General features: G+C 40.1%; 1 protein-coding gene across 1 annotated transcript in view; it reads left to right on the plus strand.

The window, feature by feature from the left end:
- The window catches only part of LOC119647187 (paired mesoderm homeobox protein 2A), a 199,312-nt gene that overhangs the window by 91,595 nt on the left and 83,938 nt on the right, over nucleotides 1-23,779 (plus strand). Inside the window, exons 3-4 of the mRNA XM_038047999.1 lie at nucleotides 3,462-3,553; nucleotides 3,625-3,726. Coding sequence (XP_037903927.1) covers nucleotides 3,462-3,553; nucleotides 3,625-3,726 — 194 coding nt within the window. The remainder of the gene's footprint in view (nucleotides 1-3,461; nucleotides 3,554-3,624; nucleotides 3,727-23,779) is intronic.

The raw sequence follows: 23,779 nt of genomic DNA on the forward strand, positions 1-23,779 counted from the left end.
CACTCATTTTCCGGATTAGATAAAGCAGTGAAAGCGAGTTTAGCGCTGTTAATGCGCCGATCAACATGCAGTTCGGTGTCACCGTCGGCAGAATGACGCTTCCTAGATATTCGAAAGCCTTCGATGCTCTGCTCATTATTGCAGATAGAGAAGAATGTGATGACCCGTCACATTGACAACTTTGGTTCTCTTGGTGTTTATCTCTTCATCTTTTGTTGGTGTTCAGTATGACCCTACCTGCTCCTCTTTTCAGAGCCATTTGGTAAATGATCCGGCGAGAGAGCAAACATGTGTTATAAGCATGGTCGAGGTGACTAACGCCAAATGAATCGCGTTGATGAAGAAGCAGTAAAACAGAGCGAGCCTTTTGCGGTCCTTTACGTCTAATTTTATATTGAATTTAGATCTATTTAGAGATCTGCTGAGGTTTCGCAGTGAAATTTATCCAGTAAAAGCCTTGTTACTTAGTGCCTGTGGGCTGCTTGTCGTCGTAGGATAAGTTTGATGCTTTTAATCATCGTAGTTGACTTTCGTCTACAAAAGAATGAAGACTGCACAATGGATCAGCTTTATTTGGTTACTATGTCGTCATCAATCCTGGATATGTTATCCATGGAGTGATACTGATAATTGCGGGAAGTTTTATTTGATGCCAACATGACTAAACCGATTCGGTGTTGATGGTTATTTTATGGATCCAACTAATTCCCCATGAGAGTATAATATACTTGCGCATGCAGCCAGTTCAGGACGATTTCTGGATTCGTCCAGTAAAATATGCTTCCTCAGATATTTTAGATTGCGGGAAAGCTAGCTTTCCCGGGGTATATCTCTAATCTGGGCAAAGTGATCTTTTTCTGTAGTGGTACGCTGCTACCGGATTTATCCTCGCTCAAAGCTAAACAAACATGGCCAGTTGGCTGAATTATTTTTCATACGGTCACCGGCCGCCTCAACACTCAAAACTGACAGACCAACTGCATCCTCATTATGGCCGCCGTGAACGTGGATGCTGGGGTTTAGCTTTTATGGTTTGTACTTTGTAGCGGATTGCTTTGCAAATGGGTGGTTGAGCTCGATGATCCTTTTAACTTCAGTTACAATAAAATCTGGCTTTTGAAGTACTATCTGTACCTCGACATCTTTAAGCCTAGCTGATAATGGGTATGTCGCTTTTTAGAGTCCTGCTAGGTGTAAGGCGGGGAAAGGCGGGTGGTATATGCACGCGTTTTTCTGGTGTTGCGATGAACAGTAGTTCGCTTGGAAATATCGATGGCATGTAGGAAACGAACTGAAAAACCTTTGTCAATATTGTGATATTGATTTTTTGGGCATATATATGGCGCTATTTATATTGTTAGGTTTGGTTGCTAGATCAGTTCAGGCATTTTTGGGTAGCTTCTCAACAACAGAATGATATAACTGAATATGTAAAAATTCAATATAAGAAAGTTCACTTGAAACCATCTACCATGACTGAAGTGATTACAATCACAGCTATTGGAGTTACAAATGTGAGGAGGCGGATTTCCTCCCGTCAACATGAAATTGACCTAATCCAATTTACTGTCGTCCACTGGTCAACTAATTAGTCCAAATCTCAGCAGTCCACCTGCACAATGTTAAAATCCTGTTTGAAGACAAGCAATAACAGAATCATCTCGTCATGTCCAGAATTTCGTTATGCTTTCAAGTCCTCAGAGAAAAAGTGGAAAGGTTCTTGCAAAAGTGCCTGGTCAGTGCTGAAGTCCAACTGGAAGCTTCCTACGTATGTAGCTGCATGCCGTGGACGTCGTCTGTAACTTCAATTCCATGACTAGTCTAATGTATGACACCCTCTTTTCCTTTGCCTTGGATTGTAGTGTGCGACCTGAATGGGTTTCCAGGCGACTATTACTCTTACGAGTATCTTCCACATCCATATGCAAATTGAAATTCCTTCCACCATAAGAACTATATTCACTTTGTTGGTACAGCGCAAAGTACGGTTGTACCCTTCCATTAATGGCTACTATATGTACACAGCTTTAGGTATTATATTTGGGTGTACGGGCGTATCACGTTTGCTGAACGAGCGTGGAAGCTCTCAAACAGGGATTAACGTTAATTAGCTTAGGACGATTTGAGAATTGCTTTGCTATCCCAAATTATTATGTAGAGATGTGTCGAAATACCCTCGCGTCTTTTCGCCCAAGGCTTGGAACAAGGAATCATGGGGAGTTACTTTCGGGCCTTGGCATTTAAATTGAAGGGACTAATGGGGATGCGAGATTAATTTGTTGCTGCCATATCAGAATACTCTCAAAAACTTATGAATAATTAACGATAAATTTTGTGTTAATTGAAAAATTATACTAATTAAAGAGGAGTTGCTTTGAATCGTTTGTTCTATTACACACTGCGTAGCAATTTTTTACTTTCACATGTAACGGTGGTGAGGTAATTGAATTTCACTCTCATGATTCCTGTAGTAAGTACCATACTTTCGGTACATTCAGCAATCAGGCACTATTTATTGGTACATCCACTATTGACTAAATCGCTGGCCATTAAAACCTCCGTGGCGGAGTAAAGTCATTATAAAAAGACCTTTCACTACCCAGCCTGACTTCTAGTGAGAATAATGAATCTCCTCGCAGCGTAGGGATGTAACATTTTCCTTCTTGACATTTAACCGAGGCAAACCGGATTAAATACATGAATATCTAAATCAAGACAATCTCAAGATGCAGGAGAAGCATATTACGGTCCGTCTTAACAGAATTCATAAACTAGGTTACTTCGTAATTCATACAAAGCCAAAGTGGAACACAAGCTCAGACTTTCTCTTCTCCCCAGCATCTCCTAGCACTATACGTTTCCTGCCCATCGTCCTTTGCAAAAAAATCTTCAAAGCGGATTTCAATTTTCGGTTTTTAAAATGGGAAAATTCGCTGGACGGAAAATTAATTTCCTATTTTACTTGAATTATCTATGACCGACGAGTTCAATTCGTCGCCGTTTTAAACATGGCAAATGGAAAAATAAACCAAGGAAGCGAGGGGAGAGCTTTAAGTCTGAGGTTTAGGGTTTGACTGTACGATGCTTCTCGGAATTGAGTGGGAATATTGTGAATTTGGACGTTTATTTCTCTCCGCTGGTTAGAGGATTTATTTAAGTCTGTGTTTTCAAATCGAATTTTTCATATGAATTTTTAAAAGTAAGCTATTAGGTCAAAGGAAGTGGAATGCTGAAAATTGAAAAATTTTTAGGATTTGTTAAAAATACATTAGTTTTTAGAATTCAATGGTAAAGTGGCTTTTATTCAGTGTAAGAGGATTAAATTTTTGATGATATCAAGTTTCAATATTTTTCCGCGACATGCCTAATAAGATATGCTGAAATACGAGATACATATCTAAAACCGAAAAATTCAGTGCTTTGGCAAAAAATAGTTTAATCGACTTTTCGTTTTTTTCCAGATACGAGTTACTCCTATCACCCTGCTATCCATGATGAAACATTCGTTCGACGGAAACAACGAAGGAATAGGACAACGTTTACATTGCAGCAAGTAAAGGATTTCATAAAGTTTCCACCGAACTCCCTTTAAAACCACTTTTCCTTATTTTCTACACCTTTCAGTTAGAGGAATTAGAAACTGCGTTTGCTCAGACGCATTATCCTGATGTGTTCACTAGGGAGGATCTAGCAATGAAAATTAATTTAACAGAAGCTCGTGTTCAGGTATGTATTAAGAATTATATATGTTGTTAGGTCGTTATTTGTATTAGAAGTAATTGGAACATTATAATCTACGCCATCGTTCATGATAATGAGTAGTGTGTTTATACTGAACAGTTTGCTGACTGCCACTCGAGTGCTTGCTTGCATCTAAGTACTTCCGAAATTCAAGCTTTCCATTTACTAAAAATCAAGAACAAATTGTTGTGTTTAAATCGTGCGTGGACATAACCTTAAAGAAGGTTTGTGTCGTTGTCACTGACAGTGATAGTGCTTGTTTCATTTCGGTAGTCAAAAATTCTGCTTCATTCAGATTCAGTCATGGACCCTGTTGGCCACTTTTGGACCAGCTATTCGAAATCAGCTAGTAAAACCGTGTTCCTGACAAGGACAAACAGGAGTAGTAAAGGTTCGCTTACTTGATGAATACCGACACGTAATGGTTCCTCAGGCACTAGGTGCTGTCGTAGTGTACACCAGGTAAGTTTGTATGATACAGGGTCAAACGCCTTCTCTAGATCCATAAATGCAATATAGAGAGAGCGATACCTCTCATGGTATTTCTCCATGTAATCGCACAGTGTGTATTGCGTCAGTTGTCCAGTTCTTAAGAAACCCAGGTTTCCACTTGGCTCTTCGGTTCCTAAGCAAAGGTTGTCTCATTGCGCCTAGCGTTTCTTGGAGCCTTTTTAACCAATCGAGTTTGTAATGACATAAAATGCATTTTCTTGGTCGGTCTTGACAACTTGAAAGGGAATTATTTTACTTGGCTTTTGATAATCTTAAATATTCCTATACACGATGGTACGAGGAGTCTTGCTGCAAATTGTCGTGCTCATTCTTCTTCCTTTCCTACGAAATTTTTCAAAGATACCTACCACCAGCAACTTCATTCCGAAGGACCGAACAATTTCTTTTCGAACCTTCTTGGAGGACAATCTCTATTTTTTGCTTCACCTTCATCGTATTGTACTTTCCTTATAATTTTCATCCCCTTTGTTAGATACATTTCACTTTTTTTTTTCTTTGGTGTCTATTTCGAATCTCATTCGTTCTAGCATTTACTCATCCTATTGATAAAGAAAGAAGAGATAAAGAAATCTAATTTGCGGCTATATGAACATATTGGAGCGATGAATTGAGTATTTTGATGAACTGCTACACAACTAAAATATCGGTGGGCTGGAGTTCCGGTAACTGAAGGCGACGGACAAATGCTACCACCACCAAGCATGGAACGCAGGCAGGGGACGATGGAATCAAAACCGAATTGTTTCAATGTGGAGGAGACCAACACCAAGTTCATTAGCTTATGCTCAAGACCACGTGCGCCCAGAACTTCATCGGCCCATACCATTTAAATCAGCACCTAATCCGATTTACTTTCTTCGATGGTAAAACTATGACCATTAATTGCACCTACTAAGCAATAACATTTGATGATGAATTCTTCGAAGAATTTTTGTCTCCTACAATATAATATACAACATATATATATACCCAATTTATGAATGATATAAGACAGATATCCAGACAGCGAATCAATGCCTGACGATTGGATTATCTGTCCCATACATAAAAAGGGAGCTATCACACAGTGCAGCAATTATAGAGGTATCATGTTGCTGAGTACCATCTATAAGATATTCTCCGCTATCTTGCTAGGTCGGATAGCCCCATATGCCCAGAACATCATTGGCCCATACCAAAGAGGCTTCACTCCACGCAAATCAGCAACAGATCAGATTTTCTCTGTGCGGCAAGCGATGGAAAAACTGTTGGAATATGGACAACAGTTGCACCATCTATTCATCGACTTTAAAGCCGCCTATGATAGCATAGCCAGGGTAAAACTGTACACGGCCATGAGAGAATTCGGTATCCCGACGAAATTAATAAGACTGACTAGGCTGATCCTGACCAATGTGCGAGGCCACATAAAAAAAAGCAGCATGATCACTCTCAAGACCATTCGACATCAACAACGGTCTACGACAAGGGGATGCCCTATCATGCGTCCTCTTTAACCTGGCCCTGGAGAAAGTGCTCCGCGAGGCTGAGGTAAATGCAAGAGGTACGATCCTCTTTAAGTTCACCCAGCTACTGGCCTATGTTGACGATATCGACATTATGGGAAGAACGACCCGAGACGTACAAACTGCCTTCATCCAGATCGAGCAGGCGTTAATTGGCGCGAGATCTTGGGCTGTACATCAATGAAGGCAAGACAAAATATATGGTGGTAACGTCAGCACCGAAGACGAACCAACCAACAATATCAAACCGCACTGGTCAAACAGGGAGAATAAGGATAGGAGAATACAACTTTGAGACCGTTGATAATTTCTTCTATCTAGGGTCGAGAATCACAACCGATAACAGCTACTATGATGAAATCCGCGCACAGTTGTTGTCAGTCCACAGAGCCTATTTCAGCTTATAAAGACTGTTCCGCTCGAAACGTCTCACCATAGGGTCTCTCTCTCTCATAGGGTCAAAGCTCTTACTGTACAAAACTATGATCTTGCCAGTCCCCATGTATTCCTCGGAAACTTGGGTTCTAAGTAAGAAAAATTGGGAACTCTTGGCCGCGTTCAAGAGAAGAATCCTCCGAAGAATTGTTGGCCTCCTACATGAGGATGGACGATTCCATAGCCTACACAATGACGAAATCTATGAGTGATACCACGACCGTCCGGTTGTGGATGCAATCCGGCTCAATATGTTACGGTGGACGGGTCACTTAATCCGTATGGATGAGGATGAACAAGCCCGGAAAGTCTATAAGGGCAATATCTATGGTAGAAAAAGAAGACGAGGCAGACCCCGCCAAAAATGGAGCGATGGCGTAGGTCAGGACGCCAGACAGCTTTTAGGGATATCGAATTGGTGGACCTCGACGCAAAACCGGGATGTCTGGAGTTCCTTATTAAGGCACCGTTGATGATGATGATGAGAACCATCCAGCGCCGATACTCTAGAAAGGTAATAAAAGGACAATATCAATGGTTGACGATGTGGCGGACTATGTTTTAGATGGAGCGATGGCGTAGACAGCTTCCAGGGATATCTATTGGACATCGAGTCAAAGTGGAGTTCTTTGAGTTTCCTTATGATGATGATAATTCTTTCATATTCAACATTAGAGAGTTCAGAGTCTTTATAAATACTGCTAGAAAGATAAAATACTGTATGAAGATAGACTTTACATTCCCTTGCCCGTTTTAGCTAATACGGTTCTCAGCTCCGCATTTTCTGCATTATTTGGGTTTAGCCAGTGAGTGATCGAATCCAAGTTTAATCTAATCCTGTTGCTTACCTCAATACAACAACCAACCTATCGTCCTGTGCTAGTGCTTAATTGAGTGGGTGAATGACATTTTTCCGGTTGGTTCCTACTATCTTTCCCCCGCCTTTATAGATGGAAATATTAAAGGCAAAAGGATTTTCGGAATGGATGCCTGCTCCTACAAGTCGCTGAAGCACTGCAGCCTCTGGATATTACGAACCTTAGATATATTCACATTACTCGAAAGAAAGGGCACGTTTTGAAGCTGCATGTTGCATCACACTATGCTAACATCATACTTTTTGTAATAAAGAAGTATACAGCCAACACGCAAGATCTATTGGCGAAAGTGCATTATACCCTTGCAGACATTATGTTAGATATTAGATTCAAATGGCCTGCCTTCTTGAATTCAGAGGAGTTTTTCTTCAGATAATTTTCAACAGTACAGTGCAGAGATTGCTATATTGTTCGTTATCATCACTCGTTTTTTTGTTAATGTAAATGCAAATACATCCTCAGCCTAATTTGGCGTTACCTTGATTTCGCCACAGCGATGGACAACAAACCAATTCTACCTTTACCAACGGAAGCCGCGCATAGCAGATAATCACAGATATTCATATTTATTAATGAGTGGTCTGCGTTTGCCTCTTGCTACATATAGTCGTATATGGTATTATCCTTACAGCGCTATCTAGGTATTCCTTTAAACGACGGTGGCTAGCCCTAAATGAAAAGTTTCATTCATATTTCGGGGTGTTTCTTGTCCAACTATACATTATTGGAAAGCTTCTGGAACAGGATATTGATAGATTCAAAATTATTGTTGATGGTAGAGAGAATGAGATTGCCAACATTCACTTTGCCACTTTGGTCCAAAGTTTCAGAGCTATCATTCCAACGCAGTTCTCACAGTTCCTAAAATTCAGAAAGTGGGTGGGATAGCTCTGGATAATAGGCTCCCCGCGTTAGAAAATAACATCTACTTGTTTTGATCGAAATAGTAGTTTCGCCTGTCCAATTACCATATCAATTGAAAAAAATTCTGAATGCTTAGTTGTTAATTATAAAGGTTTAAAAATTGAATTTTCTCGAGCCGGAAAGGAAAACGCGGTCAATGGCTCACACTTCATGTGACGTCACGGAGCAAGGAAGTTGTATCTAATTTACGTGAGAGTGTATGGTTTAGTGTTTCTTACTTGATACTTTTGAAGTAGTCAATCAGTTTTTAACAGAAAAAGTGTGAATTTAATGTTAATTATGTGAATGCGCAAGGATAATGTTTACAGGGCTTTGGCGAAAATAATGCTCGAACACAGGTGCATAAGCATCTTGCCCTGGGCGATAAACGTACGCTTCTGCAAGATTCACTGGCCGCAAAATAAAAATGGATTTGCACTGAGCGGGATTCGAACCTTGGGCCAGTTAAATATTCTGGGATCTCTTCTCATGTGATTCGGATTAGATTCATTTATCTTCTGCGTCCTTTGTAATTTCGCAGCTGCCAGTCGAGTTTGCCCAGGATGAGCCGTTCTGACGTTTGAGAAGTGGTATCTAATGAGAACTGGACAAAATTCTCAAAATCTTCTTTCAACTGAAATATGATAAATGAATGAACAAACTTCTAAATTCTAATTCTTAAATTCAGTTATATGTCGTTAATTGAGATTGATTATTAAATGTTAACAAATATTGAAATTATTTTCATAATAATGTAAACCTGACCGCCTTCTATCGGAACAGCTAGAAAAGTTTTCAGAGGGATTTTTGTGGACATTTTACGCGCGAAAGGAATTTTACCACTTTTAAATTTTAATGGGTAACTGCCTGTTTCCGGTTTGCTGAAGTCGCTTGGTGGGGCTTGTGACATTACACAACTTGGCGCGGACTTTTCAGTGCGTTTGATTTTGGTTGATATTTTGAATGCTGATAAGTTCAAACAAACAGTTTTCTTTTCAAAAACGGCCTTTAAGTGTTTCATTAGATTGCAATATAAAAGCGATTTCCTTCCGTCATTAGTGAAAATAAGGCGGGGATTTTATTGTGAGGGGTTAAGTGTGAGATCTTTCGCAGAGAGTGGAAGAAGGAAATGATCGTTTACATCCCGGGGCATCCATTCTGAGTGCGACAATTGAAGGGATATTCACTTCTTGTCATCGCTAAGATAAAAGAAAAATAATTCTAGAACGCATCAAGGAACATCTCGAAGGCTGGATTGACAAAGAGTAGGCTGGTTTCCGCTTTCAACTTACCTGCAACAACACTCTTCAGAATATTTTGGAACAGTGTGCGGGGTTTAGATCTTGACCTCAATTGCTCTTCATCAATTTCGAGAAGACTTTCGACATTATCAAGGGGGAGAGCTTTACCGAAGAGAAGCTTTCCGGCGGAACTAACGTGCTGCACTGAGGTAAAATCGAAGGCATTGATTTTGTATAATCAAAAGGCGCTCCTTTATCTAAAATCTGGAAATGCAACTATCTGAACTTCAACATCCAGTTGGAACTGCCTGGTGTTAATATCCTTCCTATGTTGTTTAATGGGAATATCATATGGAAAGTGACCACCGCAGCTACTTGAAGGCTTCTAATCTTCGTCAATACTTATTTGCGGCATGTCTTCGAGGTATTTTCGCTTGGTGCAACTTCCAATGAAGAACCTGATCAGCGCACAGGCACGTATCGATGAGAAGGCGGAAGTGACAGTGGATAGGTCATATGTAAAGAAAGAGCGACAGCTCCATTGCTAACTACGCCACTAACTTAATTTCAAGATAGAGTGGGTCGTCGCATAACGCATAGCGCAAAACAGTGGAAGCGCTTGGAAAATCTTGGGAGTTTCTAGAGGGAGCTGGAACACATTTCAGCAAATCGTCAACGAGTAGACATGTTTAACGCGCTATACCCCGTTCAGGGTTAAATGGTAACCAAAAAGCGTAAACTTATATCTGTTGTCGATTTTTATTCTTACTGAATTGCTCCTGAGCTCTTTAAATTTGTCAGGGGGAGGAGGGGGGGCATTCTATTCCAGTGGTCCAATTCATGTTTGTCGAAGCAGGAGATTGCTGCGCGATGTTGTCTGCGATTAACTCTAAGAAATAAGGAATTCGTTATTCTATCCTTCCTTTCTCCAAGTGCTGATGAGAAATGAAGATCACATCTTCTTAAACAAAGTAATTTCCCATTTTAATTTTACGTGAAGGTTTTCGTCCGTAAGAAAATCTATTTGGTTGAAAGTATGGGCATTTGAAATTGCTACCACTCTTAATAAATATCACAATCCCTTGGTTCCTTTTTGTGTTTCGTTTCACGAGATATATATATACTTTATATATTTTATATCTCAAGCCTTTTTGAAAACGAAGTAGCCAGCTCACTCTAGCCTGCATGGTTAAAGGAGTAGATGGAAAGCTAGCTTTAATTTGGAAGTTGTTATGTTGAAGTCATCAAACAGATTTTTCTGGTTTTGTTAAAAACAATACCCAAAAGAGAGGTGCAATGTTTCTTTTCACCGAATATAGACATGTGGGGTATCAGATGGAAGGTCTCGATTAGTATTTTTCGGGGCAGTTATTAGTTTTGAGATTGAGTCCAAAGGAGTGAAGGACCCGTTCTCAGAAAGAACCCATCTGAAAAATTTGAACAAAAATTGGCCCCTCACCCTCAGACGTTTATGTGTTGCGTTTTCATAAGGTGTAACCTAACTTCATATATTTTGGATATTGCTATTTCCGTTTTGGGAAGTGAGTTTGCAGTGATCCTCATCAACAAGTTTTACTTGGTTTCAATGTGTGTCTGTGTGTGTAAACTCATTACACCCCATGAACACACATCATTAAAAACGATTCCTTCACTCAGAAAAAGTATAAAATCCTCATTTTTCCAACAGCCTTCCTTTAATTGAAATAGTAAACAAGCAGAAATATTCATAAAATGAGGTCTAGTACTATCTTGAAGAGAATCTTCAGTTTCATTGTTTTCCACAACATTTCTGATTGCACGTACTCAACTCGTAAATATCCTAAACTTTGCTTCCGCACTTTCACAAAATGGGATCTAAAGAAGAAAGCATCATTATACCATAACGCGGTAAGATTTAACTCCTCATTCAGGATATAATGCATCATGTAATTATTTCCGAGATCTTACAGCATACTAAGCAGAACACATCCAAGGTAGGATGCGTGAAGCAGTCTTTCGCTGCTTCAAAGCAAAGAACTATGCAATTAAATAGCTGAACTAACACGGTGAGTATGGCAGACAGGATACATTGTCCTCGCTCCGCATGCTTCCCGAATTCACAACGTTTACTCGCCCGAATCTTGAAGAGGCGGGACAGGAAGAAGAGAGTCTGAAGGGAACTTAGTACAGGGTTGAAGTGTGAGTGGGTATGTTTCTGAGGAGTGATTCTTAACATTTTCTCATTTCAGAGCTCTTCCTGTTTGCTTCTCAAGTGTGCAGTTAATTTCACAAAGCTTCTCAACTCCTCAGCTCCTTGTTGGCTAAAGGCCCGGAAAAAGAAGTAGCTATTCTTGCTCTTATGTCGACACAAGTGGCAAATACACAGAAACTAACGAGAAAATTTCGCAATTTAACACTTTAGAGCGCCCGTCAAGAGTTGAAAGACCCTCGAGGTGTATATGAAAGAATTTCCTACACTTGAAACATGTATTTTTCCTTGTGTATCCTTGCGAGAGGAGATTTTATTGTTTATATTTGTTCAGCATTATTCTTCGGCATTATACTAATTACGTGGGACATTTCTGAGATTGTCATTGAAATTGTTACCTAGTTAGGGAGATTTGTGTATTATGATAAGATATTGCGGAAATTCTGGGATGGAAGTGGCGGAATGGAAGTTTAGAAATGGAAAGCATAATAAGCAGTTAGAATGTAGATCGCATACTTATGTAATGGAGGGACGTCATAGTGGGGTATTATAGAAAGTGGAGTAACTGCAGTCCGGGTATACAAATCTTTCAAATTTTTTGAACTTTGGTAGTTCAATTTCCCTAAATCCTAAATTTTCATTTCTTCGGAAAGAATTGTCCAATGTTATACCTGACCAGTAGTGCAAATAATTTCAGGAATATTTGTCATTTAATCTACACTTAAAAGGCAGACATTGTGAGCATTTTCGGCAACGTTGTAGACTTTATTCATTCGGATGTGTTAAAAAAAACTTGCCGAACTAAATCGTGCAATAGATAAGATAAGATTGACGATGATTATCCAAGGACGACTTCGATGGATGCGTTTGTTGAAATGAAGCCTACATGTCATCTAATTTTATGGGGATCCGAGTTTCAGTTCCGAGCTGCCAAGACGAACATCGTAGTGCTCGACTAAATGAAGTGACGATTCCAAAAATGGTTGAGAAAATTCAGAAAGCAGTGCTGGATGATCGTCGACTGAAAATGCACGAGCTAACAGACATAGTAGGCATTTCAAAAAGTGCGGTACAACATTGTCGTGAAAATGTTTCAATCGAGTGTTTAGTGAATTTTTGTGCCTTTTCAAAACTATGGATAATACATGGGTCCGCCACTTCACACCTGAGATAAAAGAACAATCAAAATAATGAACTTAAAAGGGAGAATCTGCTCGAAAGAAAGTGAAGGCCCTTTCATTTGCAGGCAAGTCGATCTTTTTGCGATGCGCGTGGATAATTTTCATTGACTATCTTGAAAAAAGAAACACTATCAACGGCGAGTATTATGCGAACTTAATGCAACGTTCGAGGGAAGAAATAAAGCAATAACGGTCGCATTTGGCTAAGGAGAGAGTGTTGTTTCATCAGGACAATGCACTAGCTCACAAATCTGTTATAGCAATGGCCAAAATTATTAAATTACAGTCTGAATCGCTACCTTATCCACCCTATTCGCTAGATTTAGCCCATCGGATTATTTTCTGTTACCAAATTCTAATAAATCGGGAAACCGGACCTCGGCGCATCAGGTATGAAAGGTTTTGTTTGCTTCTCCTGTGAGTATATTTAGTATCCCATTGGTACGTAGCCCGTTATCTATACGTATTTATCATGTCAGAATACTCACTTACGTGATATTGATATTTAGTAGGGACAGACAAACGGACATTAAAATCCTTAAATACTTAAAAAACGATCAGTGGTCAAAGATTTTTGTTATAAAAAAGGTATCGAATTTATTGAACATCTCTGAGAAAAGTATCTAGAGCTGAAAAAATTATGCTGAAAAATAAATACAATTTTTTTTTGTAAAATTTGTGGAAATGATGGGCGGAGGCCTGGACAGTCCAGGAATACTATGCTGCAATATTGCTAGTTTTCACTAATACACCGAGCTAGCTTAGGTGTGCTTCCAGTTGATCTATAGTTTGCAATAGAAAATGGGTCAGTGAGATTAGAAAGAAGGTGCCAACGACATCGAGAAGGCCTTAAACATTATTTTTGGTTTAAGCAATGAGGAAAAAGTTACCACTTTCCTTGATTTCAAATTGTTTCAATTTGCGCTACTTCCACAGGATAGAAAACTTTCAATTCGAATTGTACTTACTTCTTACGGTTAAATAATTTACTAACCATGAAGTATCTGAAATTCGATCCTCCTAGAAGTACCAATTGAGCACCGTAGTGGGACTACGAATTTGACTTTAGATTTCCTAAATTCAGTGCATCACTTTCAGTTGGTTTGCTTGGTTTAATGGAATCTAAGTTTCATGCTACAATAGTCAATGCCAACCGATGCTAAGCCGCCTAAGCATTTGAGCCTGAGCTAATTTTATTAAGTCATTGAATGATAGTTTATATGAAGGATGACTCAAAAGAACAAAGTTACTTATTTTTTAACATAAATTTGCCAAGCCAATGAACTTTAAGACAATAATGAGCGCTGAGGGTGGCGATAGGGGGGTGATTCCGAAAAGTGCAGCTGGTCCCACAAACTCATTTCGTGTGTTAAGAAATGGGTCGAACGAAGACGCCGAAAATTAAGATACCATCGCTTTAAATTGAAGGAGTTTCCTGACTGATTAAATTCGCCACTAGCCCAATTACTCGCAGCCTATTATCTTCCATTGTCAGCGGTTCATGGAGGAAAAATGGTGATTGAGCGACACAAATTAGAGACTGCACTCCACAACCTCCGAACTGGGATGCTGACGTCAGGGGGGAATTGGACCACCTAACCGTGTGGAGAAGACTAATACTTCATGGTTGGACAGGTCGAGCTAATCCTACCATCTCCTCCTAGATACAGTTTACCGTAGAATTCCGAACAGGATGGATTTCAAAACGACGAACCCGGCAACGATAATGGATTAACGATTTGCGCATTTTCTCATGGAACGTGCGCTCCTTGTACAGACCGAATGGTGCTGAGCAGTTAGCCAATACCCTGTCATAATATAAGGCTAATGTAATAGCGTTGCAAGAGATGCGATGGACAGGGAGCGGTTTCCTGGAGAAGAGCCGCTATGCCATATATTATAGCGACCATCCAGTAAACCATGTGATTGGAGTAGGTTTCTTAGTCAGCCAAAAAATCAAACCTGCTGTTATCAGCTTTGAAAATATAAGCGAAAGGCTATACACTCTGCGCTTGCGAAGCAAGTTTAGAAATATAAGCCTCATAAACGTTCACGCCCCTATAGAGGAGACTGCAGAGTCGGAGAGGGATACCTTCTACGAGGCAGTTGAGAAGACCCTCGAAGCTTGTTCCAAATATGATGTCAAAATCATACATAGATATTTCAACAGTCAAGCCCGTATTCAAACGATACGTTGGCTCCTATAGCTTACATAGGGATATCAATGATAACGGACTGCTGATTATTCAGTTAGCAGTATCGCACGAAATGGTTGTTGGAAGTACCTAGTTTGCGCGGAAAGCGGTCCACAAACATACGTGGGCCTCTCCAGACAGGATCACTTTCAACCAAATTGACCACGTGCTGATTGAACACCGCCACCTCTCAGCCAGAATAGCAGAACATACAGGGGGGCCAATATAGACTCGGATCAATATCGCCTTGGCATTGTGCTCCGAGCTCGAATTACGACACCACCTATAATCCCCTCTGACAATCAGGTGAGAGTGAACGCTGAAGCCATTCACATCACAGCCCTCTGTAACACCTTTAAGTGGGAAATGGATGCCGCAATAACCGCAGTCAACAGAGATCCTGGGTATGAAGCATCAACCAATGATCTTCACAACCACCTGAAGAACATTATCGTTGATACGGTCACAAAGATACTTGGCTAGACGCAAAAAAAAAGTCGAAACGACTGGTTTGACGATGAAAATAATTCGATGATAATAATTCCCAAAGAATGCGGGCACGCGCAGAGACTTATCACGAACTCCGTCGAGCGGAGAAGCAACTTCAAAGACGGAAAAAGCAAGCCTGGGAGAACCAACAAGTCTGTGAACTAGATGAGTACAGGGAGCAACCGCATCAGAACCGGAAGTTTTACCATCGCGTCAGTAGGACGAAGCCTTATACACCTCGATGCTCATCTGGCGGAGACAAAGAGGGAAATCTGATTTCTGACAGAATGGGCATATTGGAGCAATGGGTTGAGTATTTTGACAAACTGATAATCAAATAGAAGGTCCCACCAACTGAAGGCGACGGACAAATACTACCACCACCAAGAATAGAAGAAACAGTCCGCGCAATTCATCGGCTTAAAACCCATAAGTCGCCAGAGCCGATGGAATTATAGCCGAATTGGTAACATATGGAGGCGACCAATTACACCAAGCAGTTCATCAACTGATGCTCAAAGTATGGGACAGCGAATCAATGCTTGACGACTGGGAAGGAGGCCCTATCTGTCTCATCCATAAAAAGGGGGGATACTGAGTACCATTTATAAGATATTCTTCGCTATCTGGCTAGGTCGGATAGCGCCATAGCCCCATTGGCCCATACCGAAGCGGCTTCACCTCAGGCAAATCAGCAACAGCCCAGATTTTCTCTGTGCGGCAAGCGATGGAAAAGCAGTTGGAATATAGACATCAGTTGCACCATCTTTTCATCGACTTTAAAGCCCCCTATGAGGCTAGATAAAAGCAGCAGGATCGCTCTCGAGACCATTCAACATCAACAACGGTCTAGGACAAGGGCATGCGCTATCATGCGTTCTCTTTAACCTGGCCCTGGAGAAAGTGATTTCCAATATTTATGGCAGAAAAGTGGACGAGGCAGACCCTGCCTGAGAGGGAGCGATGGCGTAGGTGAGGACGCCAGACAGCTTTTAGGGATATCGAATTTGTGGACCTCGGCGCAAAACCGGGATATCTGGAGTTCCTTATTAAGGTAGGTCCAGACCGAGTACCGGTTGTTGCGTCGTTGATGATGATGATATGGGTAGCAGGTGTTCGATTATGCTAGTTTTAAGCAATTTTCGTGGAACTATTGAGATCCATTGAGAGATCTGTAAAGAATTGCACTTTGAAACGTTTTGCTTAGGTTATATGGCGGTACGGCTCCATACCTGATGAACGTAGGGGGGTATCACTGGCCGCTCTAAAGATCGTTTTGATTCCACAAACTCCTAAAACCATAACTACTGTGGGACGAGCAAGAGGAGCAGAGTCCAGCCGGCTCAGATCTTTAGAGCCAGTTGATAGCATTCATTAAGGATAGCAGCTCCCGCACTCTGCAAATCAAGATCTCTTTCAGATCTTGAAAGAATTGTATACCTTGTATTCGCATCCTGCCTCTATTTAGAGTTTGGTATATGCAAAGGCGCCTGAGCGTTTCTCCCTCCTCTCTGCAATTTCGGCAATCGGAATGTAAGGAATGTCGAGTCTGACTGCATGGTCGTTTATAGTTGAGTGCCTCATGGAGACCGCGCTAATCTTATAATTATCTGCAGCCATCTGACCTAAAAGCTCGGGTTTTTTTATAGGCGGACCAAATCCTCCTTCATTTGATGGAGAAATACAGTTAGTATCACAGGAGTATGTGTGCTGTGAATTTAAACCAATCTTTATGTTCTGGAAAATGGCGGCATCTTTAATTTCCTCTCAATAACATGCGTGTTGCAAGCAAGATTGTAGTTTTTCTGTATTTCTTCGACAAATCGGACATAGTTGAAAAAGAGTGTAAATATTGGAGTAGAGGCCTAATGTAAAGTTGCGTTGACTTCCGGATCGGCCTCGCTATTAATATAACGCATTACTAATGAAAGAACATTTGTAACAAGAGTTCATTTTTCCTTCCCAGTGCATACACCCTTATGATACTAGTTCTATACGACGTAATAGAAGAAGGCAGGTATCCTTAAGGTGGTAGCTAGACGAGCTCACTTAGTGTAATTAGTAAGGTACTCAAGAGGGCATTCCGATTCCAAACTAATGAGGAAACACCATATTCTTGAAAAATATCAGAAATTTTGCAGTTTGCTCTGGTGTTGTAAGATTGCGATTGGGAAAATTTGGGACACATTTTTATGTATGCATGTGTCATCTGACGGCCATGACAGAATTTCGCTACAACAGTAGGCTGCTGGATTGAAAACAAACGTTATTACTGGGGCCATGAGAATTAAACCATCTTTGGAGCTAGCTCACGTTCTTTTAAAGGTAAAAAAGAGGCAGTTAACGATACTTATAGGCACGAGAGCATTGAAACATAGAAAGGCACATCGACCTACCGCGCGAGAAGAACCCCGAATCTCTGGAGTTGATTTTTCTTTTACTCCCTAAAAGGAGAGATGTGATAATTTTAAGCGGTTTTTAGCGGATTGTTGCAGAAAACGAGGAGACAGTCGTTCATATCAGATTTTAGGCCAAGATATCTTGGTAAAGTTTTCTTCAATCAAGAATCTACGAATTCTTAGAAGGCTACGCTCACCGCAGGAAAGAGGCGTTGAATAAGCACCGTCAGGATACGTTGGATGTAATATTTGTAGTCTGATTTCGTGAAATTCCATTTGCCCCTGTTTACTAAACTTGCCTAAACTTAATGGTTAGGATCCTAAGTCCACATCCACATGATGTTGGACCAGACCAAATGGGGAGCAACTTACTCCTACGTTTTTTGGTCCACGGATCCCTAGTTTGGGGCAAAGCACCCAAGCATTTAAAAACCAAAAAGGAACTAACGGTTTCGTCTAGGGCAGAGGCAACTCTTCAGACGCTGCCTCACCTTTGCCCTGGGAGTAGCGTGACCGAAAGTGGCAACAGGTGGAAAAACGCCCATGCAAGGAAAGTGTAATGTGCTGGAATGCGAACACTTTTGAATTGAATTTTCGATTGTTCTGAGACAACGAAAAAATTGCGAATATCTTTCAAATGTTGGGAACTGCAACTTTATGACAGGTTTCACAAAACAGAGTTAATCCATCATACCATACATCGTCAGATCGTCTTAAGGCGGCGCGGCGGGCAGTTGACCAAAGAGCGAGAAATTCATGCGCTCACTCTGGGGAAAATAATAAAATTCTAAGAGCCTACGGAGGAATATCACGGTGTACCTGAAACCAAATTTTATTAGACATCTAAGACTAACAGCAGAATATAATATGACCGCGGATCAAGTCAATGAAATCTTGCCCTTCAATGAAAACTTTTTGCATCCTAACTAATGACCCGCATTTGTGTCATGCTGAAACGTAGCTTAGAAACGGAACTATGTTCTACAGATAGGCTAGAAAATACCCTCCACATTCAACGATTATAGCAAAAAGTTTTCATTTTTCTAAAAATACTAAAGCTAAAAAATGATGCAATCCTCAACGTTTCAAATATTCTTGGGGAAACCATCAGCCATTTCTACTTCTCGTAATATTTTTGACAATTGATCCACAGAAACCCAATAAAGGAAAGCACATTATAACATGACAGGCTCATGTGTGGGGCCGAAAAGTTAATCGTTCAACTTGTTCATTTTCTGAATTTTCTCTAAAACTGTTCACTCTCGAGTTTCCCAAGTATCTTCGCTTCAGAAAGAAAATAAAATTGTAACGAACCTTATAAAATTATATTCAGTTTGATTGAAATTTTGACATTTGATATGTGTAATTCAATTGTGTCGGACGGCCTTATACTTCAGCATTCTGGAAACGTGTCGGACACGCACATACAGAATTCCCATCTTTCGGCTGTCAGATATAAAATTGTCTGAAAAATTTATTTTAATCCCGACAGTGCAAAGAAATGAAATAGGAACCGTCAGGAACTCGGCGATGAAGGGAGATAGCGAAAAAAAGATACAACGAAGACGTTCATGACTATTCTCAGAATATTATTTTTTTCCCTGCTTGCTCTTTACATCGGCTACATCAAGGCGCTTGCTCGAGCCTTATCATTTCTTTTTCTTCTCTCAACCACTTTTGATAAATTTGATATTTACCCTTCTTCAGTTCGCCATTTACTTATTTTTTTCTCTGCAAATCTTCTGTTGCTGTCGTTTTTATATCGAGGGCAAAGATATTGCCGCCGTAGAATTGAACTCCTTGAACCTGGTGAAGAGTAAGATGTTCCAAGAGTAGAGCAGGGAAGGTGCGGGAGCTAGAAAAAAGTTTCGCTGTTTCATTGTGGCCTTCGAGGAGCTACCACCCACTTTGTAACTTGACACCAATCTAAACTGCTCAAATTTGGCTCACTTTTTCTCAATTTTGAGAGGGTGTTTTATAACAGAGGTGGGCTGATGTACATTGCTGCTGCTTGTCTTATGCATTACCATTAATGTATTTAGGGAATGTAATAGATTGTGAGAGTGGTAAGTGGAAAGCATTTTCCGCCAAGGGATTTCATAATTTATTTTGTCCTTTTTTCAATTTTTAGTGAGATTTAAGTTCAAGGATTAGGTTTTTTTGGTTTTCTGGTGGAATTAAAGAGAGGGAAATAAACAAGTAGTATGGAAAGGAGGGGTCCATCTTATTTAATTATGAATGATGGAAATTCTTGGGAAAGGGTCACCATGAATATGATTTTTTGTTAAGTTGTAAAGTTTTCCGAATAACACTTCAAAACTTTAATTTAGTTACTTTTTAAAAAACAATTCATTTACCAGTAATTTTCGATCTATCGTTTGCCTTGGCGATTTTTTTTTAATTGATTGATTTGACTAATTCGAAGAACTTCAAAACTATTTTGAAACCCTTTTCTGTATAATATTAATTGGCTTATCAGCGCAGTGATATTTTTAGATTCCACATTGGTCGTGTTGATATCTTATGAATCTGATAAAAAACATAATATCTTTTTTTCATTAATTTTTAATGATTTATAAATAATTTCTGATGAGTTGTAGCCTTCGAAGTAGCTAGTTTGCAGAGTTATTTTGCACGAAGCCCATAGAAAGATTGTTTTCTCAACTCGATCTGGTGTGGTCAACAGCGTTGGTTATCCATTTTTTTTGGAAATCGTGATAACTAGTCTAGACTTTCTACATATATCTGTATTGCAAAAATGATGTTTGTGGGACCAGGTATATTTAGAATAAACCATTTTTTCGGTTTCAGGTAGTAATCCTTTCATATGAGTAAGAAATCGTTACTGTCTTGAACATTTCACCACTAGCACTTTGCTGAAACTTTCATTTGGCTTTCTTTTGTTTCAATTTTCTTATATATTTATATGCCTAGGGTTAAGGAGGACATATTTGCTTCAGCGCTCACTTTCCTCTGATTTAGCATTTATATGAATACTTTTTCTTTGTTGAGATTTAGGTATTGTTAATCTTGATATAAATGCCTCATTGTATTCTGATTCTACAGCATAATCTGTATCGGCTACAAATAGTATGGCAAACTCCAGCATTTTGCAAGTCTGATTCCTCTATGATATGCCATCCTGCCATCGATGTCAGGGATGTGTTCTTCCTTTTATTTTTCTTGGCCGTTTCTGTCGCGTGCTATCTGAAACCAGTCTCTTGGTTAGTTATATAGTAACTTTCCACACAGCCTGGAAACTTTACTTTGTATATTTGGGGATTCTAGTCCGGTTTTTATTTCCTGGTCAATTGTACCATGTTCATTTTCAACCCTTTCATCTGCCTTTTAAATTTTGACGAAGTCGCTGAGTTTGTAGCAACTATTCTTCTTTTTTTGAGAATTGCGAGGTCCTAACTTTTCTTCTGTTCATTTCAATGTCGTTGACGAAAGATGCTAGCACGCGAGATTCTGGGTGTTTCATTTTTTCTTCATGAGGCTTCAATTACCGATGGTTTGAAGCCATTCTTTAGTCCGGTGTCAATTCCTTCTTCTTTATAAATCTATCTGCATTGAGAATAATTTGTCTATTGTTGTAAGCAGAGGTGGCACCTTATTTGGAATGGAGTGGTTTGAACTTTCCTCAATTCTTCGTTTTCTGTGGGTGGGCTTCTTATAAATGTCCTCCTTTAATTATTTTAAAATTTAAAAAGGGAGTTCTCCACGGCCTTCAATTTCTATCATTAATTTCAATGAGCCTTATTCAGAACCTCCCACATCTCCACTTTGTGGACAATGCTCTCCCGTTGAAATTATGAAATTGTCATTATTCAATGATTCTTTGTGCATACTGTGTATGGTAAACACATATGTATATGTATGTTGCTACTTTCTGACGATCGGCACGTAATCAATATTCTTCTGGTACCACAAAGGTGGAAAATGTTTACCTTAAATTGCAAATGCACAACAAATCAAAGAAGGGTCCCTGAACCATAAAAAGTGAGAGTAAGCTGCTCTTCATTTGACCCGGTCCAACATTAAGTAGATGTCGACTTAGAATCGCTCATATACTAAACAAAATCTAGAATTCTGAGCAAGTGACTGTATTCCATAATATGGTAAATGTAGCGTGGACCACATATAATGCAAGGTAATAGGAGGAAACGGAAATCACGCATCACAAGGTCTGCAGGTGGTTTTATTATGTTTTGAAAACCATGAACAAGCGGATTATCGAACTGTGCTTAAACACCATTATCGGACGATGGTGCACGCTATCGCTGGCTGGTGGCGCACTGTGAAGGTGGAAAAGGTATGCTGAACTTCTATTTTGAACAAAATGGACTAACTTGTCACACCATATTGCTATGCGGGTCTTGTCTGGGATCCACTCAGTAAGCCAAAGACTATTGACTAATTCAAAGCTAACATAGGAGCCGAAATAACTACTGTAACGAAACAGAGAACGGATATTTTCGTTGTCCTTGCCCTTCTGGGCATTGAATCATCTCTTTCAATTCAAATATAGCGAAATTTGATCCTTATGAGAAATTATGGATTGATTCTTTACTGTCATGTTTATGGCCTAGCCCAAGTTGCAAAAATGGTGGAGAGATTAGACATTTTGCATAGCGGTTGAGGGTAGTGGAACCAACACCCCGAGTTGATTTTTGTCAAAAGCAAGAGCGAAGCGAGCGGGTCGGGACGCACCTAGGTGCAGCTACATAGAGTACCTGTCCATATACACTTGCGGGCCACAATGCTATCCTGTTTTAGAATGTCCTTGGCATTTGTGTATCATTCACATGGTTTCTACCAATAGTCTCCAAAAGCGCGCGTCCTACAACTGATGCGCATGAACTCATGCTCGGTCAGGATCAAATTGCATATATGGTATCATTGTAGGGCAAGAAATATGATCATGATTTTTTTTTTAATTTTGCTGACCTCTTTATGACCCCCTCGCTCGTCCATTTCGAAATCGGCTTTAAAACTAAAACTTGATTCGGTATGTACTATTCGAGACCTTTTATTTGATATCTCACACGATTCAGTAAAACAAATGTTACACTCCTCTTTTGTATTGCATTTGCATACGTGCGTGTTCATAGTTTCCTTCTAAATTTGATGTCAATCGGTATAACCGTTCCAGAGGAAAGTGTGTGTGACAGACAGCCAGTACGTTTATGATAATGAAATTCTCGTTTACAGCCTAAACAAACATGAACTGCCCAACCAACCTGGGTGCGACGACCATCAATAGGGTGTATCAACGCACACACGCATGGGTTTCCTTGTCTCGTTTTTTATTCGATCATCGGCCGCTTGAACAGTCCAAACTAACAGGCCAGCGGCATCCCGTCTACGTTCCGGCCGCCAGTCAATTGCAGGCTGCTCTGGCGCAATTGACAGGCAGAGTATTCTTTTTTCCGACAGTTTTATATCCGTACTCACAGGTCTAGAAATTTACCTTTTGAGGTTATTACCATGTCGAATTCATTGTAGCAGATTTTGAATTCTATAGGGAGGAATCATGTTATTACTCTTCTCAACTATAATGACGTACGGAGCAGGCTTCTTAGCCAATTTCCAAAATTTAAGTGTGAATAGGACTATTTCTTTAAGTGTGAATAGCACTAGCTATTTCCTTTCCATTAAAATCGGTATACTGGTTGCCTGTATGTCCGCCTCTCAATTTTCACGGCGGGAGGTGGCAAGATAAACCAGCTTGCAGCAGTAAGTGGAATTATCATCCACTGGAATTATCCCGGCATTCCCTGACAGCGCGATTTACTAGCCAGAAAGGCCTTAGCACATGTTGCATCGACTGCGATTGTCCTGAAGGCGTTGTGCTAGGATCACCGAAAGATACTTTATGGTTGCTCTCCTCGGATTGATCTGTCTACCTATATGTTTCCTCCTTGATCGGTGCTGCGTTCTACAGGTGATAATCTAGCTGTTATCTATTCCCAGCTAGCTGAATTTAAAGGACATCCCATCGGGAGTCGACCAGCAGCGTCGATCGTTGGATGAAATTGAGGGAATTCAAATTGTCGCTCAGATAGGCCATTCCTATATTCTTTAATACGGAGAAGTATAAGTATAAGA

The sequence above is a fragment of the Hermetia illucens genome, chromosome 1 (genome assembly GCF_905115235.1).
Source record: "Hermetia illucens chromosome 1, iHerIll2.2.curated.20191125, whole genome shotgun sequence".
Lineage (NCBI taxonomy): Eukaryota > Metazoa > Arthropoda > Insecta > Diptera > Stratiomyidae > Hermetia > Hermetia illucens.